The 26105-nt window shown below is 39.8% G+C and overlaps 1 protein-coding gene across 16 annotated transcripts in view; it reads left to right on the forward strand.

The window, feature by feature from the left end:
- PTPRM (protein tyrosine phosphatase receptor type M) overlaps positions 1–26105 on the forward strand; it is a 477367-nt gene that overhangs the window by 269899 nt on the left and 181363 nt on the right. For all 16 annotated transcript variants that reach the window (XM_087707256.1, XM_087707257.1, XM_087707258.1 and 13 more), the window contains exons 8-11: positions 238–546; positions 1068–1177; positions 3875–4076; positions 9799–9901. In XM_087707256.1, coding sequence (XP_087563382.1) covers positions 238–546; positions 1068–1177; positions 3875–4076; positions 9799–9901 — 724 coding nt within the window. The remainder of the gene's footprint in view (positions 1–237; positions 547–1067; positions 1178–3874; positions 4077–9798; positions 9902–26105) is intronic.

Consider the following 26105-nt stretch of genomic DNA (forward strand, 5'->3'; position numbering starts at 1 on the left):
CCAAAATTGCTTTTTAACCCTTTTTATTCTGTTTTATTATTGTATTCATATAAATAAATTAAATTTCAATTAAGTGTTTAGAGAAACAGAAAATGCAAACAATATGTATGTTCCTATATAAAGTACTGATTGGAAAATTTAAATTAAGTAATTTCATACTAATAAAAGAGTCCAAGCAAAGTCATTTCATAGCTTCAAACTCTCACATTAATATGTTTGTCTTCCTTTTCTTTTCAGATCCTGTGCATGGTCCAAGAAAACTTGAAGTTGTAGAGATCAAATCCTGGCAAATCACCATCACCTGGGAGCCATTTGGCTACAATGTGACCCGTTGCCATAAATATAACCTTACAGTCCATTACCGTTACCAAACTGGTGGACAGGAGCAAGTTAGAGAAGAAGTGAGCTGGGATACTGACAATTCACACCCTCAGCACACCATTACTAATTTGTCCCCCTACACTAATGTCAGTGTCAAACTTATTCTTATGAATCCTGAAGGAAGAAAAGAAAGTCAGGAAATTGTGGTACAAACTGATGAAGATGGTAAGTTTTAAAATGTAATATTTCTAGCATTTAATATGGACTAGACAACCCATGACTGTGGTGTCAATATTTCAGAGAGATTTCCTTTACCTAAACAGAGAAACAGAATGACCATGTGGACATTGGAGCAACTTCTGACTTCCTGTGGGTTTTCCCACTGAATTTCCTTGTGGGAAGCTGGCAGTGGAAAAGTTCCCTTCCCTTCTGTTCCCCCTTTGCCTCCACTCCACTCCGTAGCATATAAATTACACACATACACATGGTGATTATATCATTAGAAAAGTGTGTCTGTGCACGCGTGTCAACTACATGATTTTAACTGTTTGCTTAAAACTGTTTAATGGACAAAACTCTTCAGAAGTTATTTTGCCATTGAAAACCATTGTTATTTTAGAACTACTTGAATATATCTTATTAGTACTCTGCCAAATGATTTTTGTAATCTTAAATGAAACTTTAGTGTTCCTAAATTACAGTGCACTTTGCTAAGCATAATAAGATGTTTTTATTTTATTCATTAGTTCCAAGTGCTGTTCCGCTTGAATCTATCCAGGGAAATACTTTTGAGGAGAAGATTTTTCTTCAATGGAAGGAGCCAGTACAAACATATGGAGTGATCACTTTATATGAAGTATGTTATACATTTAACTATAGGATTGATTTCAATCAATATCATAAAGTATTTTTCTTATATATCTGATAATTTTTCCTATTGATTCACAATTCAGCTTTTAATTACACTCATGCTATTTTAGCATTTTAATTAGAAAATCTCAGAGGAAAAATATAATATAGTACATATTAATCTCAACGTTAAGGTGGTGATTTTTGGTATTTAGGATATCAGTGCTGCTTATAAAGGTAAAGGTTCCCCTCACACATATGTGCTAGTCGTTCCTGATTTTAGGGGGCGGTGTTCATCTCCGTTTCAAAGCCGAAGAGCTAGCTCTGTCCAAAAACGTTTCTGTGGTCATATGGCCGGCATGACTAAACACCAAAGGCACACGGAACACTGTTACCTTCCAATAAAAGTGGTCCCTATTTTTCTACTTGCATTTTACATACTTTCAAACTGCTAGGTTGACAAAAGCTGGGGCAAGTAACAGGAGCTCACTCCATTACGCAGCACTAGGGATTCAAACTGCCGACCTTTCTGATTAACAAGCTCAGCATCTTAGCCACTGAGCCACTGCTTCCCTAGTGCTGCTTATACTTCTATAATATTTTTTCTGATAACTGCAGAAGGTTTATGAGTGCCTTAACTCTACTTTCATTACACCCCTTTGTCACTTTGATACACACACAGATTTTCTCCATCCCATCTCATTCTGTTCCCAAATTAATTTATACCCACTATTGCATTTTTACAATTTTATTGTTGTAACAGAAAATAAGAAGAACCTGTCATTTATTAAAATGCAAATTCAACAAAATCATGTTATTTGTTAATCTAACAAAAGAACTATAGGACACCTCTGCCCTAAGATACCTTGTGTAAATATACTGACAAAGCATATTTTGTTGTCAACCTATAATCACTGTCAAAACTCTTACTTGACTAAATTAGTTTGACATTTATGTTTTTACTTCATTTTCAGAAAGAGATGTTAAAATGTTACGGAAAAACCAAACCAAAAAAATATGTAATCTAGCTTTACGAAACTGTCAGTATTGTTTTCCAGCCAGTTGTGAAACACTGTTTTATTATAAAAGAAGAGAAATAATTTACTGTAGAAAAATATATTTCTAAAATTGAGTAGATTAGCAAAATAAAATTGTGTGGGTAATGAAAAAGTTATTCTTCCTGTGATTTATTTTATTTCTAGACCAGCTTTTCTTATCTAAAGTTCTGTGAAAGGTCTCTCTATGGCTTCCACTTGCAGTGGTGGGATTTTTTACAGGTCCAGACTAAACTGCTTCCCATTATAAATGTTGTAAACATGGATTGAATATGTTAGAAATGTATTGTATTATGATTTATTTGTGTTTTTTGAAATATTTCTTCAGGAGTAATCTAAGATACTGTATGAAAATTATTTCAAGGTGTCTTCTAGGGGAAAAACCAGACTAATCTAGATTGTCTAAATTCATAATCTTTCAAAACAGAATGAGAAACTACATATGAAATATAATAAGGAAAAAATTATGCAAGAATTGCCTGCAGAGAAGCAGTTTGTAGCTGAAACGAAGTGTTGTGAGCTGTCAGAACTCAGTACTGTACTATCAGTCAACCCTTATAATCTTGAAAAAAAAGTTTGTTCTTTTTTTTTTTTGTTTGAGCGTTGAACAAAGCATGTATCTTGTTACAACTTTCAAACAAAACATGGCTATTTTAAGAGTAGTATTTGCAAGTATTATGTGTGTTCTACAAGCCATGGTTGGAATGTTAACTTGTCATTAGATTGTTGTTCCTGGGTTTTTTTTGTTTGTTTAACTTACATGCATAGCATCAGAATTTTCTGGTAATTCCTTAATAATAGTATGGGCTTAGACTGAATGGCATGATTAGAAATGCAGGAGAAATCAGAAAGCGCAGTAGTGTCATTTTACTGTACCAGAAATGAATCCACCTATCCAATTCAGTTATTTGAAGATCTTTTGAGAGCTTCTCTCTCAGTGAGTTACATGGATATGGACTACTAGGTGATAGAATTTTGGTAGTTCTCGGGTCTCCTTTCTCTGTCCCGGTCTCTCTTTTAAGTATTCAAGCAGATTAAAATTTTGCCTTTAGTTGGTTGTTGAGTGGCCAGCATATTGTCAATTAAGAAAAGTGTGAAGTGCAATTGTCATCAAAGTGTTTCACAGCATCATTACCATCCTCAAACATATTTTTGGTCAGTTTGTATTTCTGTGTATACCTAACAAGCAGATATTCGTTTGTGAGGTCCTTGGTGCTCTCTGAATGTGATTGTTTTCTTGCAAATGTGCACTGATGATGTTACCCACTTTGGTAATAAAATTCTAAGAAAACAACCATACTCAAAGAGTAGTATGGATCCCACCATTCAATCCTTCTATCAGTTACTAATTTTCCTCCAAACCAGAAGAAAATTAGGGGGTGGGGGAAAGCAGACAAGTTCAAAATATTAGCTTAAATCTGAATTATAGCCTTTAAAATTATAAACGTGGTATCTCTAAGCCCTGAGGCTACAAAAAAAACACCTCACAATACTTTGGCTAAATCTGTGTTCTATGTATTTCAGACATGAAGTTCTTAAGAGTAAAATAACTTATCAGAAGGTGTCTGACATTGCAGACATCTAAAGGGTATATTGAATAATTATGCAATCCTTGTCCAACTTCTGATGATATTGGTATTCTTTTGTAGATCACATACAAGGCTGTCAGCTCCTTTGACCCAGAAATAGATTTATCAAACCAAAGTGGACGGGTTCTAAAGCACGGGAATGAAACACATTATTTGTTTTTTGGACTGCATCCTGGAACTACTTATTCTTTCACTATCCGGGCTAGTACAGCCAAAGGCTTTGGACCACCTGTAACAAGTCAATTTACCACAAAGATATCAGGTATTATTTAAAATCAGCAACCTTGCCATTATGATAAATGTTAAATTTATTTAAATTGTTTAACTTAAATTTTGCAATTTTATTTATGGATGTCAGGAGCATATTTTAAGTAAAGCAGTTAAAACGTATTTCCTTTCTAAACAATGTTATCTAAACATTAGTGCACACATCATTTTGTGTACAAAATATTATTGATATTAGTTTATTATTTTGAAACTCATTTTTAAAATGTTGAGACAAACTAAGCTAATCAGACATAAAAACATTAATCTCATATTAGGTTATTAAAATGGCCTTTTAGTAAATGTTCACATTTCTATGGCAAAGGCAAGCAAGGGTAGTACCAATAGTAATAGGTGCCTTGGCTGCAGTCCTAAAACAACTGGAGCACCACTTGAACACCATCATTGGACAAATTTACCATCAGTCAATTGCAGAAGGCGGCTTTACTTGGAACTGCTTCCATCCTGCAACGATATCAGTAACACTGTCAAACATTCAAATTTGCCTATCCCAGGTCCTTGGTAAGGACTCGATAGGTAGACAAAAATGCCAAACCCAGTCTGAACATCTGGCTCACTGTGCAATGATTAAAACAACAACAATAATAATACAAGAAAATAAAACAAGAAATAATAATAATATGTTATTACAGATAAATTCCAGTGAAAAGAGGATACCGCATTTTTCGGAGTATAAGACGCACCTTTTTTCCTCAAAAAAGAGGCTGAAAATCTGAGTGCATCTTATACACCGAATACAGCATCTTTTGCCTCCTGAAGCCCCGCCCCTTCACCAAAATGTATGTGCATACCCTTATGGAGGCTTTCAGAGAGCTCCTGGGGGTTGGGGAGGGTAGAAATGAGCAAAAAACGGGCTGTTTTTTGCCCCCAACAGCCCCCAACAGCACTCTCTAAGCCTCCATAAGGCAATGCATGCAATTTTTTTGACAAAAAACGGGCCAGTTTTTGTGAAAAAATGCGCCATTTTTTGTTCATTTTGGGCTCCCTCAGGAGCACTCTGCAAGCCTCCCCCAAGGCTATTCATGCCTTTTTAAAAAAAAAATCATGCCTTTTTAAAAAAAAACCTGTTTGGGGCAGGTTTGCAGAATGCAAAAACTTTTTTTTTTCCTTTTGGAAAGCTCTTTAACTGATTGATGAGAATTAAATTGACGAAGTGCTGTGCCAGCAGAAACACCTACCTATCTATTGTGTGTGTGTGTGTGTGTGTGTGTGTGTGTGTGTGTGTGTGTGTATGTATGTATGTATGTACACATACCTACCTACCTACCTACCTACCTACCTACCTACCTACACACACTCTTTCTCTCCCTAACTACCTACTGTATTTCTCTCTCTCTCTCTATCCCTTTATCTACCTACCTACCCACCTACACTCTTTCTCTCCCTAACTACCTACTGTATTTCTCTCTCTCTCTCTCTATCCCTTTATCTACCTACCTACCCACCTATCTAACTACTCTCTCTCTCCCTACCTACCTACTGTATTTCTCTCTCTTTCTCTCCTTCTCTATCCCTCTATCCATCCCTCTATCCACCTACTTTAAAAAAAAAAGCCTCTTCAAAACCTTGGTGCATCTTATACTCCGGTGCATCTTTATATTCTGAAAAATACAGTATATGAAAAGAATGCATCCAAAATCAGAAATAACAGAATAGAGGTTAGCAGATCAAAGTCACTTTATAAAATGAAATAAAGCATTCACAGAAGTAGAAACGGGGGAAAAACTACAAAGATCTACCAAGGGCAAAGAAATCAAAATCTTGCCAGAAGTAGCTCAAACTGAAGAGGCAAACCAGGGGAGTTGGAAGCCAACATAGCTATTGGATTATTTTATTCCCAAACCAGACACCCTGTCCTTTGCCTTATCCTGAGAAACATCAAAGCAAATAAAAAGAAGAGAAATTGGAAAGAATAACTGAGTATTCAGAGCAGCACAAAAACAATAGAATAAAGTTGCCTGCATTGAAGCTGGTTTCAAAGAAACAGCTAGCACAAGTATTAAAAGATGCCAATTTTATACAAGTAGATCTTGACTTACTATCACAACTGACCCTGGAATTTTGGTCATAAGTCACTGCAGTCATAAGTTGAATCTCCATTAACTTTATGACTGCATCCTGGCTTTCTTAGGTGCAGCTGTTAAGTGACTGTGGGTTATTAACAGAGCACAAAGTACCTTAGTGGGTGGGTGAAGGCCACTCAGCTGGGGCCAAAAAGGAGCATACTAACAACAAAAAGTTCTTGCAACTTTCTTTGGAAAGCTTTTTGCTGTGTCTCACTTTAGGGCCCAGCTTCTGCATAGATGGCGGGGGAGATAGATGGTAGGAAGTTGCACACACACATCCTTACAATCATAACTGTGGGCAGGCTGCCAAGCCCCCAAATTTTGATCATGTGACTTCAGGGAGACTGCAACTATTGTAACTTTGGGCATGGGTCAATAAGTCCATTCAGTGCCATCATAATGTTGAACTGTTGCTGAACAAGTGGTTGTAAGTGAAGCACTATCTCTAATATCAAATATAAGCACCAGCTCACTGTAAAAAACAAACAAACCAGTTAATGTACAGCACAGCTGCAGTTATAAGTGAATACCTTGGATGAAAAATCAACTAAAAAGGAAAAAACCAAACACTGACCACTAAAATGGAATGTTAGATTGGAAAAGAAAGTTGTCGTGCTACAATCAGAGGAAAGCAAGTTTGGACAGATAAAAGAAGACCAAAGAATAACGGATCATAAAATACCACCTAGAAACAAGAAAAATCAATGAAGCAGTGGAAATAATAAAGAAGCAAATAACAGCTAGCGCCAAGAAGATCAACAGATAAAAAACTGAAATTGCGTACTATAGGCAATTTCAATCAAACCACAAAAGTTTCTGCCAATCCATCAATGGAGAAACCAGTCAACACCTGACCAAGAAGAAACAGTGTAGTTTTGGGCACAGCTATGGGACAACTCCACCTTCAAGTGAAACAAGTTGTGCCTGACTCACGATTATGAAGTTGCAGGGAGCCACAGTCACATGATTTCCAGTTACGATTTCCAGTTACAATTATCCTTGCCAGCTTTGCACAAGCAAAGTCACTGGGGAAGCTTCAGGGAAGATCACAAGTCATGCTGTTGAGTCCCTTGGCTTTCCTGTTCTAATGCTTGTGCCACACCCTCCAATAAGCCTTCCTGAATTCATATGGCACTACATTTTTTACCATACAGTCTTCTTGCACTTACATTGCACCATGTTCTCCCCTGGTTTGATCTTCCCCAATTTGTGCACAGGCTGCACTGGGCTTCCCATGGTAGTCCTACGCTCCTTACTTGGAAGTTCCACCATTTCCTACTTAATGATGCCGCATTTTGAGGTTATAAGGGCAACCATAAGTACTGTATTTTTCATTGCTAAGCAATGTGGTTACATGATGTCACACTTTATGACTGCATCACTTTGCAATAGCAATTCCATTCCCAATTGCCATTGTAACCCAAAGGCTACCTATATCAGAAAGGGCCATGAAATCACTAGGAACTTTCCTCAACTTGAAGGAGATTTTATTTTACTTATTATATGTATTAAAACCATTTTTGTGCAACCTTCAATTTAATAAACTCTCTCAGTTATAAAACAATAGTAGCTGAGTTATAAAACAGTGTCCAATAAAAAGAAATCAATGGCAACAGTATAATTGACATAGTGAAGTATTAAAAAGTTGAAAGCAATAAATATATTATAACTGAAACACTTTTTCTCAGGTCACCTGTACTTCTATGGAAGAAAGAGACAGGAATGACAGTCCATAACGAATGAAGTAGAATTAGTGGCAACTGAGGGCACATGAGTTTGCTATTTTAAATGTTATCTCAAACCATTTATATCATGTTTATAAATATACTGGTAGCCAGAGTGTTATTTAAAAGCTAATGTGGTCTCGTCTTAGTAGTCAGTCTTAGCTCCATGTTCAGAGCAATCCTTTTTTCCCCAAACATAGTTATCAAAGAATCAATAAGTCTGACAAAGTTAATGACAGTTGATTGGTGAAGTTGTTTTAATTATGTATTACTTAGCATTATCTGTTAATGATTACATGTTCAGATACTTTATTTACAGATGCTATAATTATATATGTTTATCATCTAAAATTCCAAGAAATAGAACTATTACTCAAAAATTCTGAAATCAGTATTTTTTGTGCCAATAACATTAGGATCTATTCTAAATGAGGATCCAGATTGTTGGGGGCAAGAGGCTGACTCTGTAAACCGCTTAGAGAGGGCACTATGAAGCATATATAAGTCTAAGTGCTATTGCTATTCTTGGAGAGTGATGGGCACACTGTTCAACTTTTCTAAATTTTAAAGAAAGCTTAATTAGGACAAAGTTAAGATGGTTAAACATGCTCCATTTAAACTTACATATTTAGCTATGCCCAATTCAATTATATTTTCAACTTTAAAATGGCAGGTCTAGTTTTTCATTTGTTTAGAAAACTTTCTTTAGTTTAGAGAATACTGTGTCTTAAAGACTGAAATCTTTATTTTGTTACTTATCCACAGCCAAATTCAATAGTCCCAAGTTTCTACTATTTTTGTAGGAATAAATAATTAAGTAGAAAATTCCATTAAAACATCTGTATCAACAAGACTAAGCTTAACTGTTAGTTAATCTAAAAGTACTATGCTACTGAAACTAACCATTCATTAAATTTATTCATTAATTAATTTAAAAAAACTTTGTATCATCACTATCAGAATAATGAAATTAATTAAGTAATAATTGATTAGAAAGAAGTTACAAAAGTTGCCCCCCCCCTTATAGAAAATGAAGTTTTTGTATATTCAAAAGGTGCTTTTCCAAGAGGCAGCTGAACTTTCTGGTTTTTCTTCAAAGACGTTTCGCTTCTCATCCAAAAAGTTTCTTCAGCTCTGCTTCTTGGATGAGAAGTGAAACATTTTCAAAGAAAAAACAGAAAGTCCAGTTGCCTCTTGAAAAAGCACCTTCAGGACAACCATGACCTGGATGACTGAGAATCTCCATAGACATTCTCTTAAATTCTTAATGAAAAGCTCATGGAAAAAAATATTCATTCTTGGTGTCTGTTCTGTGAAATTGAGGATATCAACAACATACCCAACAATTTGATTCTGTTTTATGGCTACACATATTATCATTCAATTCAGAATGAATATGTCTGAATTTCAGAAAAATCTGGATACAAATTAGGGCATAAGAAAGATGAAAACCTAAAGCACCATGCCATGACAGAAGTGGAATATGGAGAGCATCTTAGGGAATATAAGTTTAAACTTTTATTTAGTTCAGTCCTGACTATCAACAAGCTATCTTGATGTTCAGAAAGGAGAATAATTCCTAAATTAACAGATTATAGATCAATGTAAATTGATAGTTTATACAAGCTTGCTGCGTTTATACAAGCTTGCTGCAATGCAAGCTTGTATAAACTCAGGATTGTTCAGAATCTCATTACTGAATATTCTGACGTAGAAGGATATCCTATCACAGGAGCGGTATGGTTGTCAGTAGACTGACAAGTTCATCAAAGAGAATGAAATTGGTTTAGAATGCTCTGGGTATGTGGCCCTGCTGTAAACACTATTTTTAGGAAGACTGTTTTAAGATCCAGATGATATGAAAGGGACAAATTAAATGAGTCTGTTTCATGTGTTCTTGTTTGTCTAGCACCTTCTATGCCACCCTATGAGTTGGAAACACCTTCAAATCAAACGGACAGCACCGTGACGGTTCTGTTGAAGCCTGCACAAAGCAGAGGTGCACCAGTCAGGTATTGTGATGTTGGGGAAGATGTACAAGATTAAAACAGAATTGATTAATTCCTTGACAGTGTTTTCTGGAGATCTTTCCTAATTCAGCACAGTTTAAATCCATGTTTGCATTATCTCTAATTAAACTAAATGGCAGACGAATACGAAAATCCTTTGATGTAGAGCACTCAGGTATTATGTGCAGGATTTCAGACCTTAGTCTTTGAAAATAAAGAACAAAGCTGTAGTTCTCTTATGTGGGTGGTTTCTTTACTTCTACAAGGTAATTACTTATTGCAGTGGTATGAGTTCAAGAGTGCATCATTACTTTATCCTTTGCAACTGTGTTTTCTATAACTAATCTGTCTTGCAACTGAAGATTTAATCACCATTATTTCAGGTAATCAGATGACATGCTAGGAAATTTAAAAATTGAATTAGATTATAATCAGGTTAGGAAGGAAGAAGGAATGTTCACTAAATAGTGTTTGGCCAAGTAGTTTTTCAGCCTCAATCTCCTAATCTTCAATATGATAAGATTAATAATATGCTGCAGAATTGCGGTAAGAGATACAGCAAAATAATCCAAGTTAAATATTTTGCAAATCCTGAAATACTATGCAGATGCTTTTCCTTCAGTGATATGAATTTTTATGCAGGATCCAATCTGAGTCGGTCACCAAGACCAAAGTTTTGTTCTTGCAAGCTTGTTCATGCTAGACCCCATCAAGGAACTTTTCTTTATCCAAAATATGTGCACTGGGCTATTCTACATGTTATATTTATATAGTGCCTAGTTGTGTGTAGCTCTTAGTTGTTAATTAGGATATTGATTTTGGAGATATATATATATCTAGGTATATGTATATGTATATGTATATGTATATGTATATGTATATTATGTATTGTGTCACAACCCCTGGTATTCCCTTTATTTATTTATCAGCACAAATGCAACACACACAAACATACACACACACACACACACACACATACACACACACATATATACATACATACATACCCTATGACACACAGCCCTTGCAGAAGGAGAGGACAGGGGACGAGGAGGATGTGGACGGGGAGCCTGCCCCCCCAACTGGCGCCAACCCCCCCCCCCCCAGCCACCTCAGATTTTCATATTTTTTGCATTCTTCCGGACCCCGCAGGAGAGAAGAGCGAGAGCGAGGAACCCCTCTCTCCCAAACTGTTACCGGTCCCAGCCACTTCAAACTTGCACTAACCGCCCTTGCGGATTTAAGAACTGTTTTTTTAGCCTGTTTTCTGAGTGTATGAATGTATGAATGTGAGAGAGAATGTGCCCACTTTTTAAACTTAATTAATTTATTATATTATTGTATTGTATTTTAATGATTACTGTGGGGTGTGTATGAGGAGAGTGGCTGCTTGGTGTATATGATAGGACCGGGTGTGCGACCTGGAGCCCCCTCCACTGAGTGCAGAAGCAGAAGTGGATGGGGGCCTAGATTTGCCCCCTGTCCTGGAATGAATGGTGCGCGCGGCCTGCCGGGAGCATTTTGGTTACGACCGGGAGGGGCAGATATGACGGGAGCTGTAGGGCTAGCCATTACCGTGAAAGAAGGAATCGCTGTGATGTAGCGATTGTTCCGGCCCCTCAGGCTGGTAGCAGAGGAGATCAGGGCCCTGGTCTCAGGTTGCTGTTGCTAAATGCCAGGTCTGTGGTAAATAAAGCTCCCCTTGTCCGGGACTTAATATTAGATGAGGAGGCAGACCTGGCATGTATAACTGAAACCTGGCTGGGCCAAGAGGGAGGAATCCCCCTCTCAGAAATGTGCCCAGATGGGTTCCAGGTGCTCCACCAACCATGACACCAGAAAAGGGGTGGGGGAGTAGCAGTTATCATCCGAAGGTCGTTAGCTCCCCGCAGGATCCCTGCCCCAGAGATTGTGGGGTGTGAGTCTCTCCTCCTGAAGTTGGACACTATTAAGAGCCTTTATCAGGACTTATTTAGTGGCGATACGGGCGGCAAAATGAACACATTTTTCCGCTCTTATTGCGTCTGCGGAATCTCGCCCAGCTGCCCTGTCTAGGGTGACCCGCTCCCTCCTGAAAGGTGAGGAGGCGGGGGAACCCCTGCAGGGAAGAGCTGGGGAGTTCATTCAGTTTCTGTTGGATAAAATCACTCAGATTCGGGTGGACCTGGACTCTACTTGGGCAGTACCAACTGAGATGCCAAGGGAGAGTCTCAGTCAGATTTACTGGGATGAATTTGAGTTTGTTAGCCCTGAGGAAGTGGACAAGGCCATGGGAGCGATGAGTGCCTCCACCTGTTTACTGGACCCGTGCCCCTCCTTGCTGGTTTCCACCAGCAGGGAGGTAACACGAGGCTGGCTCCAGATGTTTACGAACGCATCTTTGCAGGAGGGGTCTTTCCCGCAACCATTAAAGGGTTCTCTAGACCCAGCTATTCTTAAGAAGTATCAACCTGTCTCCAACCTTCCTTTTTGGGGGAAGGTTGTTGAGAAGGTGGTGGCGCTTCAACTCCAATGGACCTTGAATGAAGCAGATTATCTAGACTCCTTTCAGTCTGGTTTTAGGCCTGGGTACAGCACCGAAACCGCTTTGGTCGCACTGACCGATGATCTCTGGCGGGCCAGGGATAGAGGACATTTCTCTATCCTAGTGCTTCTTGACCTCTCAGCGGCCTTCGATACCATCGACCATGGTATCATTCTACGACGGCTGGAGGAGGTGGGAGTGAGAGGCACCGTTCTACGGTGGTTCTCCTCTTACCTCTCCGACAGGTCACAGTCAGTGTTGGTCGGGGGGCAAAGGTCGACCCCTAGGCCCTTAAATGTGGTGTGCCACAGGGTTCGGTCTTGTCCCCCCTCCTATTTAACATATACATGAAGCCGCTGGGCGAGATCATTCGACAGCACGGGGTTAAGTACCATCAGTATGCAGACAATACACAATTGTATCTCTCTGCCCCGTGCCAGCTCAGTGTAGCGGCAGACGTGATGTGCCGATGCATGGAAGCTGTCAGGATCTGGATGGGGGTAAACAAACTCGTACTCAATCCCGACAAGACTGAGTGGCTGTGGATGTTGCCCCTGAAGGACAGCCTAGACAGTCCATGATCCTGGGGGGTGAAAACTTACACCCCTCAGAGAGGACCCGCAATTTGGGGGTCCTCCTGGATTCACAGCTGACACTGGAACACCATTTGTCGGCTGTGACCAGGGGAGCTTTTTGCCCAGGTTCGCCTGGTGCATCAATTGCGGCCCTACTTGGATCGGGAGGCACTTCAAGCGGTCACTCATGCCCTAGTCACCTCAAGGCTGGATTACTGCAACACGCTCTACATGGGGCTACCCTTGAAAAGTGTTCAGAAACTGCAGCTAGTCCAGAATGTAGCCGCACGAGCGATACTGGGTGTACCTAGGTACACCCACGTTACACCTATCCTCTGCGAGCTGCACTGGCTACCTATTGGTCTCCGGACGCAATTCAAGGTGTTGGTTATTACCTTTAAAGCCCTACATGGCTTAGGGCCAGCGTACCTGCAAGATCGCCTACTGCCACACACCTCCCAGCGGCCGGTGAGATCCCACAGGATGGGCCTCCTTCAGATGCCGTCAGCCAGACAATGTCGGCTGGCGGCTCCCCAGAGGAGAGCCTTCTCTGTGGCTGCTCCGACCCTTTGGAATGAGCTACCCCCTCTCCGGACCTTACTCACTCTCATGGCCTTCAGAAAAGCTGTTAAAACCTGGTTATTTCAGCAGGCCTGGGACTGTTGACCTCACTGTTGAGGTCCAGCCCCGATCAGAACGAATGTATGTGTGGTGATTTTAAATCTGTCTTTTGATTTTTTATTATTATTATTTTTTCTCATTTTGTAAGCCGCCCAGAGTCCCTTGGGATTGGGTGGCCTATAAATCTTATTAATAAATAAATAAATAAATAAATTCCAAAGGACTCTGAAGCAACAGACTTTCCCAGCTGATTGTTTCTTTAATCTGTATTCATTCCGAGTAAGAAAAATGTAGCTGTACTTTATGCTCTTCACTAAGTGCAATGACTGTCTATTGATTCTGCTGTAACTATCTGGCATGGTTAATGCAGTTTCTTGGAACTCTTCTAAACTTTTCAGTATAAATGATTGTTGTTGGGTTATTGATCAATACATCAGTTCTGTCACATAAAAATCTTTAATTCCTCTGATAGATAGGGGGAAAAGGCAGAAAGATAGTAAGCACAAATTCTAGCACATTATTGCCTGTTTACAATTTATACCTCCATTTATCATTTCACCTAAAAGAAATATGAAATTAGAATGTTGATTTCTGTTTTAACTTTATTTGGATTCTGTCCACTTCAATTACATTTCTGGCATCTTCAGAAAATAACTACATGGCATTATGAATTTAAGAAGCGTTTTAAAAAAACAATTATGTACAATTTTCTGAAACAAGCTGCTAATGTTTAATGTGATCCTCAACAGCAAATTGTTAGCTTTTGGAAACATAATTTCATTTACTATTGCAGATTTTATTAATTATATAAAATATGGACAGTTCATTCTATGAACTTGCTTAAAGAATTTTGGAACATCAATTTGAAATTGTTTTTTAGCTTGTATTTCAGTTCCACCACCCATTTAATTAAACCTTATCTGCATACATTTGCAGAATATAAAAAGAAAATATTCTATACTAATGTTGGATGATTAATTCAATTTGCTATGTGAGTTTCTATCATTCTCATATATGTAAATAAGTCTGAGTATATAAAAATTAAATGACTATTGTCTGCTTTCAGTTTAAAATTCAGGCATTGAAAAGAGGTTCAACCTCCGTTTCAATTATGTAGTAAATTCCTTTTTTCTTTGCATTCAGTCCAACAAAGAAGAATATGAAATAAACATGTTAATTATGAGGATTTTTTTGGGGGGAGGGTGTTATCTGAGAATTAGTAAGCATACTTTTATGGAATGTTATGAGAATTAAAACTTTTAACAAGTTTCTAGTACAGTTTTTAATACTATTATCACTTTAAATCAAGGCCACATATTTTTCTTCCATGGACATTCTTTTTTTATTAATGTTGTAAGCCTCATAAATTTTAAATTTCACACTGCTAGGCCAACAGGTTATCTTCAAGAAAGAAGATATAACATTTAACAAATCTATAAAAATTGAGGAAGAATTTTATTCCCTCTTTTCCTTTGAGTTAGGATATTGCATTGTGCTGTTCATTGAATGGTTTTAAAACTACAAAATAAATCAATGTCAATTTTAAAGATAATATTTTGATAATATGCCACCATTCCAAGAATTAATTATTATTTTTATTTTATTCCTTCCATATTTCAAAAATTATTTAAAAGAGGTGTTTCAGAATTCACAGTCGCATATGTATGGAAGCTTACATTATCTATACTTAATTATAAGATCTGCATCCCGACACTGCTTTTCATCAGCTGCATCTTGATATAAAAATGAGTCTTTCAATTTGTATTTTACAACTTTTTATCAATTTGTACTCCTATATGTACTCCTATATATATATATACTCTTATATATACTCCTATATATATACTCCTATATATATATATATATACACATACATACATACATACATACATACATACACACACACACACACACACACACACACACATACATACATACTCCTATATGTTGTTATTCTGTGATGATATGTCAGGACCATATTTGAGGAGCAAAAGGTATCTTTTTCAATCCATAGCTGCAATTTTGGACAATATCAGCATAGCTGTCAACTTTAGAGCTGTTGTTCAATAATGAGTAATAGATGTTTTCTGCAGAAGAAACTTGATTGAGAGATAATTGTCAAACACGGATATAAATAATAGCTGTGCAATAGATTATATCAGTCATTAGGTAGTAGAGTTGGTACTTGAGAAATGGATCTTTATCATTAAGATTTACTCTTTTATCCTGATTGTGCATTTCACAGAATGGGAATTCCAGTCATATTGTTTCTGTTAGTAGATGGAGGCAATGTTTATCATTTCCTGTCTTCTCTTCAATTCACAGCATTAGCACCATCACTAGCTGCAGCACCACTTCTGTAGTGGGCAGTCCCCCTCCCCTAGAACAGATGCCAGGAAACACAAAGAACTGCACTAAAATAAAACCCTACCCATTCCATTATAACAGTAGAACTGACTTCTGAATCAAAGATTTTGACCGATTCCCTTATAAATGATTTAAATACTCAAGCATGAAACTAGTCCAGGATTCTATTGATTTAGGCTGAAGAAGACAAACAGTTGAATGGCTTACCTCTCCCACCTTCTCTTTCTTATCCTTAGATTTAACAACTTTAATATGCAATATTGGAAAAGGCTTGAAAGCCTCTTCTTTTTTTCATGTCTTTTTTCCCAATACATTTTAATGGAAAGCATTTAGACCTTTCATTTCCATTACCAACATCGTGTAGGAGTACAATTTAGGAGGTTTAGATGATACCATTAGGTTGTTTTATAGTCTGAATTTATAGACATTATGAGTATGCCCTAAAGCAGGAATGAGGAACTTGTGGCTAGCCAGATACTATAATTTCTAGTATCCCATGGAGCATAACCAATTATTAAGGATGATAAAGAGTTGTGGCATAGCAATACCTGGAAACCAGAGTTAAGGAATGTTCTAAAACTTAAATATTACTTTGTCATATTTTCTCAGTATTCACACTGCCATCATAAATGTCATACCATTATAGATATTGTTAATATATAATCAAATATCTGATTTAATATCTAGTTAAAAATAAACATTAAGCAATAGAAATAAGTTTCATGCTACCATACACATCAAATTTGGAAAAAAACACCAGAATTTCCTTTTTGTGTATGGCAATAATTATCTAATTTTTAAATACTTAGAAAAATAAAAATTTTAAAGCAAACTTTTCACAAATCCATTCATTTATGTATATTTTAGTAATGATAATTTGCTTCTCTTTTCATTTTCTACAGGACATTATTTAAGAATCTGTACAATTGTAAACTTACAACATAAATCAGAGGATCAATTTCTGCCTAATAAAACAATCGAATTATAGTTTAACAACCATACAATAAAACGTAGTTGAGCACTTCTGTGCTATAGAAGTGATAGAGGTTTATTAAGAATTATTACTGTCATTCTATTATGGTAGGCAAATATTCTAATTTACAGTTAAATAATTGATTTGCAATAACTTGATGCTACATAGCATATGACTATTTTTTTTTTAAAAAAAAACCTCTATTACAAACTCAATCCTGTTGGCAGGTTTCCATTATTAAGAGTCTCCAGTTTCAGAACTTAAGTTACAATGGGGCAAAAAAGTATTTAGTCAGCCACCAATTGTGCAAGTTCTCCCACTTAAAAAGATGAGAGAGGCCTATAATTGACATCATAGGTAGACCTCAACTATGAGAGACAAAATGAGAAAACCAATCCAGACAATCACATTGTCGGATTTGGAAAGAATTTATTTTCAAATTATGGTGGAAAATAAGTATTTGGTTAATATTAAAAGTTCATCTCAATACTTTGTTATATATCCTTTGTTGGCAATGACAGAGGTCAAACGTTTTCTGTAAGTCTTCACAAGGTTGGCACACACTGTTGCTGGTATGTTGGCCCATTCCTCTATGCAGATCTCCTCTAGAGCAGTGATTTTTTGGGGCTGTCGCTGGGCAACACGGACTTTCAACTCCCTCCAAAGGTTTTCTATGGGGTTGAGATCTGGAGACTGGCTAGGCCACTCCAGGACCTTGAAATGCTTCTTACGAAGCCACTCCTTCGTTGCCCGGGTGGTGTGTTTGGGATCATTGTCCTGCTGAAAGACCCAGCCACGTTTCATTTTCAATGCCCTTGCTGATGGAAGGAGGTTTGCACTCAAAATCTCACGATACATGGCCCCATTCATTCTTTCCTGTACACAGATCAGAGAAACAATCCCAAAACATGATGTTGCCACCCACGTGCTTCACAGTAGGTATGGTGTTCTTTGGATGCAACTCAGCATTCTCTCTCCTCCAAACACGACAAGTTGTGTTTCTACCAAACAGTTCTACTTTGGTTTCATCTGACCATATAACATTCTCCCAATCCTCTTCTGGATCATCCAAATGCTCTCTAGCAAACTTCAGACGTGCCCGGACATGTACTGGCATAAGCAGGGGGACACGTCTTGCACTGCAGGATCTGAGTCCCTGGCAGTGTAGTGTGTTACTAATGGTAGCCTTTGTTACATTGGTCCCAGCTCTCTGCAGGTCATTCACTAGGTCCCCCCGTGTGGTTCTGGGATTTTTGCTCACCATTCTTGATTTTGACCCCACAGGATGAGATCTTGCGTAGAGCCCCAGATCGAGGGAGATTATCAGTAATCTTGTATGTCTTCCATTTTCTAATTATTGCTCCCACAGTTGATTTCTTCACACCAAGCTGCTTGCCTATTGCAGATTCAGTCTTCCCAGCCTGGTGCAGGTCTAGAATTTTGTTTCTGGTATCCTTCGACAGCTCTTTGGTCTTCACCATAGTGGAGTTTGGAGTGTGACTGTTTGAGGTTGTGGACAGGTGTCTTTTATACTGCTAACAAGTTTAAACAGGTGCCACTAATACAGGTAATGAGTGGAGGACAGAGGAGCCTCTTAAAGAAGAAGTTACAGGTCTGTGAGAGCCAGAAATTTTGCTTGTTTGTAGGTGACCAAATACTTATTTTCCACCATAATTTGCAAAAAAATTCTTTCCAAATCAGACAATGTGATTGTCTGGATTTGTTTTCTCATTTTGTCTCTCATAGTTGAGGTCTACCTATGATGTCAATTACAGGCCTCTCTCATCTTTTTAAGTGGAGAACTTGCACAATTGGTGGCTGACTAAATACTTTTTTGCCCCACTGTATATAGCCCTTAGTAGGGCATAAAGCTTGGAAAATTAGAATTATAAGCTAGTTTTAAAGAAAGCATTTAGGAAGTCATCTATATTTTTGAATCTTCAATACATGGAATCATCTATTGAAAGGGGCCATTTAAGCCACTGAATTCAGTACACTCAACATCATTCTGGATAATTGATTCTAATATTAAACAGCTGAACATTAGGAAGCTCTTCTAAAATTTCCACCTTTGTAAATGTTGTAAAATGACAACATTTATTCTTGCAATTTTAAGATCATTGTTCTATCTTAAATGCCTTGTAGTCTGGAATCCTGACTATATCTTATAGTTTTAAATGACTGAAAACTGATTTTGATAGTATCCTGTTCTGGCCCCCACTTAGCCCGTTCCAAACGACAGCCAAACACACAGCTTGCAAAATGAATGTCGTTATCAGTCCCGGCTCAAGCTGGCTGCGAGCCCACAATAAACATAGATAAAGTCTCAGGCAAAAAGTTACACAGCAAATGCAAAAACAAAACTCTTACAGCAAACCAGGTTTACAGAAAGCAAATCACTTATCCAAGTGCCTCTTTGAATCATGAACACAAACTCGAACAGGAACGGAACTGAACTCACGAACAAACAAACGACGTTGACTTCTGCAACTAAGGTGTGGCACCATCAGTCTTTTATCTGCAGAGAAGACCCTAAAGAGCAACAGCTGCTCATTATCCTGCATCCTGAAACAACTCACAGGTTTCTGCTGAGTCACAACACTATCCCCCACCGCAGGGCCCTTCCCCCGGGTCTCACAGTCCGAATGCGGTCAGAATGGATTGTCCATAAGATGGCCTGCACTCATCTCCGGTGTTTCCTCCTTCGTAATTCCCAAATACCTGCAGGAACATTCCCCTTGATCCAATGCTCCCCAGGTATCCAGTGGCCACCACGTCTCCTCCTGCCCTGCACGGCGTCGACACCCCGTCCAGGGTCCTCCACCCTCTCCAAGGCTGAACCACCAGCCCCCGTGCTGTCAGAGTCTGGCTGCAGCTCTAACAGCTCCGAGCCCTAACACCCGGTCCAGGGTTCTCCACCCTCTCCAAGGCTGACCCACCAGCCCCCGTACTTTCAGAGTCTGGCAGCAGCTCTAACAGCTCCGTCCGAGCCCTAACACCCTGTCCAGGGTCCTCCATCTCCTCCAAGGCCAACTCATAAGACCCCTCGCCGTTGGAGTCTGGTGGCAGCTCCACCGACTCCTGCCGGGCCACCACACTATCCCCCACCACAGGGCCCTTCCCCCAGTTCCGACGCTCGGGGTGCGGCCCTGAAGGGTTGGTGACGGCCTCCATGGAAAACAGTCCAAGACACTGGTACCCCGCCGGGATCCTAGAAACGAAGTCCTGTGCTACGAGGACCGGGGTTGGCAAGGGCTGGAATCTTGGTGAAGCCCTCCTCACAGACCTGGCCCATTGGCACTGGACACACGACTCCACGCACTTCCGCATGTCATTTCTTAAACGGGGCCACCAAAACTGACGAGATGCCAGGCGCAATGTCCGGAAAAAACCCCAATGTCTCACTGCAGAAGCGCCATGAACTTGAGAGAGCACCGGTCTACAGATGTGCCCTGCGGGAACATAGAGCCAGCCCTGATACTTCAAAAGATCCTCTTCCAAAGTCCATGGGGAAGCCGGCCCTATTTCCGCCTTTTGTCGCTCCACCCATTCGTCACCCCGCTGCGCATCCCGTATCAGAGACTTTATGCTCATGGGATGATAAACTGCAACGTAGGATGCAATGGGTAGAACAGTCCAAGGTAGAAGCGAGTTCGCAGGGTCAGAGTTCTCCGATTTCCTAGGCAGGGCATCCGCGCTGGGATTCCACACCCCACGAATGCACGCTACATTGTGCGAACAGGGTATCACAGCCACACAAACGTGCCGGTTGTCTGACATAATAGTTCGTTGCTGAGAGATGGCCACAGTCCGTACAACCCTTCTATTCTTCTTGGTGTCCAAGATCCCCACAGTAGAAGCACAACCCCTCAGCACATCGTCTGTCCATCTCTGTACGTGACATTCGAGGTCTGACAGCACCCAACTCAATGGGCTCCTCCCAGTCCACTGCAGACACTTGATGACCTGGCATGCTGGTGGTCTCCTGGAATGCAGCAGGGCATCTATCCGGAGGCACAAGTGGACCAATGCGTCGAACGTCGGTGGCCTGTCCACCCTCGCCAGTTCATCTTGAAAGGCATCAGACAATCCATCTTGGAAAGTGTCCATCAGAGCTGGTTCATTCCACGTTGAATCCTGGCTACGCAGCCTGAATTCACTGACATAGTCTTGCAATGAACCACTCCCCTGCTGCAGTGACTTCAGACGTCTAGTTGATGTTTCCCCCTTAATAGGATCCTCAAACATACGTTTAAAGTATTGACAAAAACCCTGGAAGTCATCCAACAAAGGGCTCAGCTGAGTTAACAAGGGTGTAGCCCAACGGGCAGCTGTGCCTGAGAGCAAACTAATAATAAATCCCACCTTTGTCCGGTCAGTGGGAAAGTCCTCCGCTCTCAAACTCAGGAACAGCTGGCATTGTCCCAGAAACGCGGCAAACATTGCCTGATTCCCATCAAATTTATCTGGCATGGCTACTGGGCACTTCCTCCTTGGCTGGGGGGTTTTTGCATCTCTCTGCAGCTGAGCAATTTGGTCAGCCAATACCGCTATTTGCTGGGTCAGTCTGGCATTTTCCGCGTACAATTGTTCCATATTTCTATGAATGGAGGTTTGTCGGGGCAGAAGTCAAACTGTTCTGGCCCCCACTTAGCCCGTTCCAAATGACAGCCACACACACAGCTTGCAAAATGAATGTCGTTATCAGTCCCGGCTCAAGCTGGCTGCGAGCCCAAAATAAACATAGATAAAGTCTCAGGCAAAAAGTTATACAGCAAATGCAAAAACAAAACTCTTACAGCAAACCAGGTTTACAGAAAGCAAATCACTTATCCAAGTGCTCTTTGAATCATGAACACGAACTTGAACAGGAATGGAACTGAACTCACGAACAAACAAACGACATTGACTTCTGCAACTAAGGCGTGGCACCATCAGTCTTTTATCTGCAGGAGAAGACCCTAAAGAGCAACAGCTGCTCATTATCCTGCATCCCGAAACAACTCACAGGTTTCTGCTGAGTCACAACAGTATCTCTTCGCATTTTTGAAGAATGTTATCATATCCCCACCTCAGATGTCTTTTCTCAGGGCTAAACATCCAATTTCTCCCAATCTATTCTTGCAAGACTGTTTTCCAATCCCTTGATCATATCTATTGATCTTTGTTATGTCTCCTAGTTTCTGTGATTTTTTCTTTAAATATGATGACCAGACACCACATTCAAGGCATGGTTGACTATGAAGGACACTGAATGCATATCACTGTCAAATGTCTCTTGTAAAAGTATTTAGGACTTGTTGAATGGTACAGAAAAACACAAGTGATTACAGCTATAAAAGGGCAGTTTTGTCTTCAACTAGTCATAATAACTGATGTGAGTTATGATGCATAATTCATAGTGCGCATATACTATACTGTATAGCCAGGATGGCAAACCTGTGGCACACAGAGCCATTTGTCAGGACATGCGAGGCGTTGCCTTGTCAGCTGGCCAGCGCACATTGTCAGGTGAGTTTGCTGGCCAATCAAGCACAGTAATCCCACGGTCATTGAACCAGGTTTTGGTGCTTTTGGCAGTGTGGGCAGGTGCCATGTCCTGTGGGAAAATGAAGTCAGCATCCCCATAAAGCTCATCTGCAGCAGGGGAGTGGTTCATTGCAATGCTCCAAAATCTCCTGGTAGACGGCTGAGTTGACCCTGGACTTAATAAAGCACAGTGGACCAACACCAGCAGATGACATGGCTCCCCAAATCAACACAGACTGTGGAAACTTCACACTGGACTTCAAGCATCTTGCAGTGTGTGCCTCTCCATTCTTCCTCCTTACTCTGGGTCCTTGGTTTCCAAATGAAGCACAGCAGCCATGAAACGACCACACTCATGTGCAGCCACCCAGCAAACCCTCTTTCCAGCCGGGCACAGTGCCATTCACTGACCTAGGGATATCGCCAAGCGGCGTGAGCACCTGTTCGCCACCGCCCAGCTCCCGCAGCGCCTTCAAAATGGCAGTAAATGGAACTCTCCACGGCTGGAGGGGGGTTGCGAGAGTGGCTGTTCCGCTCTCGCTCACGCACCTGCATGACCCAGCCCTCTGCAGAGCCAGGGCACTGCCGCCGCATGGCTTTTTTTGCAGCTTCCAAATCAAGCCTTCCGGCAGTGGCCGCTCTGGTCATACACTCTATGGTTGTATGCTCTGCTGGCAGCTGGCCTGTCTTATTTTCGGGAAAACATGGTAAGACGCTTCTGACGTTGTTTGTTGTTCAGGAGTGGCTTGACAAGAGGAATACGACATTTGAAGTCCATGTCCAGGATCCGTCTGTGTGTGGTGGCTCTTGATGCACTGACTCCAGCCTGACTCCTTGTGAAAGTCCCCAACAATTTTGAATGGCCTTTTCCTGACAATCCTCTCCAGGCTGTGGTCATCCCTGCTGCTTGTGCACCTTTTTCTTCCACACTTTTCCCTTCCACATAACTTTCTATTAACGTGCTTTGATACAGCACTTTGGGAACATCCAATTTCTTTTGCAATTACCTTTTGAGGCTTTCCCTCCTTATGGAGGGTGTCAATGATGGTTTTCTGCACAACTGTCAGGTCAGCAGTCTTTCCCATGATTGTGATTCCTACTGAACCAGACAGAGAACTATTTAAAGGCTCGGGAACCCTTTGCAGGTGTTATGGCTTAATTAGCTGATTAGAGTGGGACACTTTGAGCCTAGAATATTGCACCTTTTCACAATATTCTAATTTTCTGAGATTGTGGATTTGGGGTTTTCATGAGCTGTAAGCCATAATCATCACAATTATGACAAATCACGGCTTGAAGTATCTTGCTTTGCATGTAATGAGTCTATCTCATATATTAGTTTCACCTTTTAAGTTGTATTACTGGAATAAATGAACTTTTGCACAATATTCTAATTTTTCAAGTTTCACCTGTATATGATCTTTGTTGTCTTCCTCCTGCTGTTGTTGAGGTGTGACTAGCCTGTCCCTGTATGAAGCAGCTACTGGGCAAACTAATTCTTCTTTCTGAGACAGCTTGTGCTATTCTCAAAATAGCACAGGCCATTGTCAAGATGGTTTATAACATCTTCAGAAAGCTACTGAGGCCTTCTGCAGCATCGCAAGAGCAATGTGCGCTATTTGGAGAAGAGTAGAGATGGTCTTGGAAAAAAGCCTCAGCAGCAGGAGGAGCAAAATGGTGGAAGTCAGCAGCAGGCTTGTAGAGTACATGGTGTTGGGAGTGGATGATGCTTTGTCCTGGGGGCACTGACCATAGCTTGAAGCAGTGCTTGGTGGCAGTGGCACTGGGGCTAAGGAAGAGGCCTGGAGGGGTGGGAGTGACCAGCTGAAAGTTTTGAAGGCTCTGCACCTCTAGTTCAATCCCAGTGCCGCTACTGCTAAGGAAGGCCACTGTGTGGGGCAGCCAAAAGGGCAGAGATGGGACAAAATAGGTTAGTGAGAAAACACCCCTGAAATTGAAAGAGGTGCCAAGTGCATGAATTTTTTAATGCAATTCTACAATGGCCATAACTTTGGGGACCAGGCATTAGTAGCGTTCACTTGGTGTTGCTGTAACTTCAAATGGACACTGAACAAATGGTGGTTAACCAAGAGGTACTTCTGTTGGGCATCTGTATTTTGGTCTGGTACACTTCATAGAGCTAATAATATCTGCTCAGCTGATTTGGTCTGGCAGGATTGGTGCACTCCATATTCCTATGGTCAAACAATGTCATCTATCAGGGTCTAGGAAGTACTAATTTTTTGATTACCAGAGTGCAGATAGCTTGCCTGGATCATTGAGAACATATCCAAAGGCTTTCGTTTAACATCCCAACTTTCAAGATTATACTGATCGTAGTGTTAACATCTGGCTGAGGGAATTCCTCAGTAGGTATTCTTGAAATCCACATCTAAGTGGTGTTACGTCGTTTTTCACAGTTACGGGCCAATATGGCCAGTTCTAAAGTAGTATTACAGCTGCTAAAATTGTCATATTGTCTCTAAAACATGGTTAATATTGGGCAAGGAAATGCCTTTCAAAAGCTAACATTGCAATGTGCAAAAAACAGCATTTTTAATTTAACCACAGAAGAAACCTAACATTAACTCCTCCTTATGCCATATGCATATTCAAGAGGACTTTATTCTGCAGTGACACACATAGTAGGAAGAAAGGTTCAAAAACATTAACATGATAAATTACACTCTAATAAATTATTTGGTGAATATTTGGTGGAAGTAGCATGTGTATATAATTTTCAACCCTTGTTGAAAGGGGAACAGAATTCCAGGACACCACCATCAATAATAATTTAGTGAAATGAGACAGAAGTGCTGCCAACCAGGTTTGCTCACTTGGAATTCTAGGCCAGATGTAAAGATTAATAGTAGGTGGCCTTTTAGGGAACTCTCAGATCCATTCTAATGTTTTACTTATTACTTTATTATCTCAAATGTCCATAACTGGTTTTTTTTCCCATTTTGCCCTTTGTTCATAATATGGGCTAGTAATTGAGTTCATATTTTTCACCCAACCTTTCAGCTGTAATTAATATTTTATTATATCAGATTTTTATCACTAAATAGCCTAGCAGCAGGATATTGAGTTGCATATATGGGTTTTTAAGTTCCAGTGACTTACTGATGCCAGGTTACTTTCCTGTAATGAGTTATGGTTGAGAGGACACAAAATGCATTTATGGTTCCCAGCTAATATTCCAAAGCAATTTATGACTGATCTTATCAAGATCACAGTCAGACCAAGAGAAATTAAAGTAATGAAAATGGAATATTCATCAGTTGAGATCCATTTATCATATACAGTATATGGAATGTGAAAAAGTATCTGCAAGGCTAGTTGTAACGTATGTGTGTGTGTCATTTTATGAACAAAATCTGGTTAGGTCAAGTGTATTTGATGGTGTGATTAAAAAAGCTTTTTATTATGTAGTGAATAATAAATACCTTACCAATATGATACATTTTAAAGAAATAACTGTTGATGTTCATCTGCATATGTAAATCAAAATGCATTTCACATACTTACTGCATATTTAAAAAAAAATAGTTTCAAGATACCGGTACTCAAAATACAATCAAATATATTAATGAATACTATTATGTTATATCTAGATGC

Source organism: Thamnophis sirtalis, unplaced genomic scaffold, assembly GCF_051295495.1.
Source record: "Thamnophis sirtalis isolate CommonGarterSnake01/CBP01778 unplaced genomic scaffold, rThaSir2_p1.2 scaffold_2, whole genome shotgun sequence".
NCBI classification, from domain to species: Eukaryota; Metazoa; Chordata; class Lepidosauria; order Squamata; family Natricidae; genus Thamnophis; species Thamnophis sirtalis.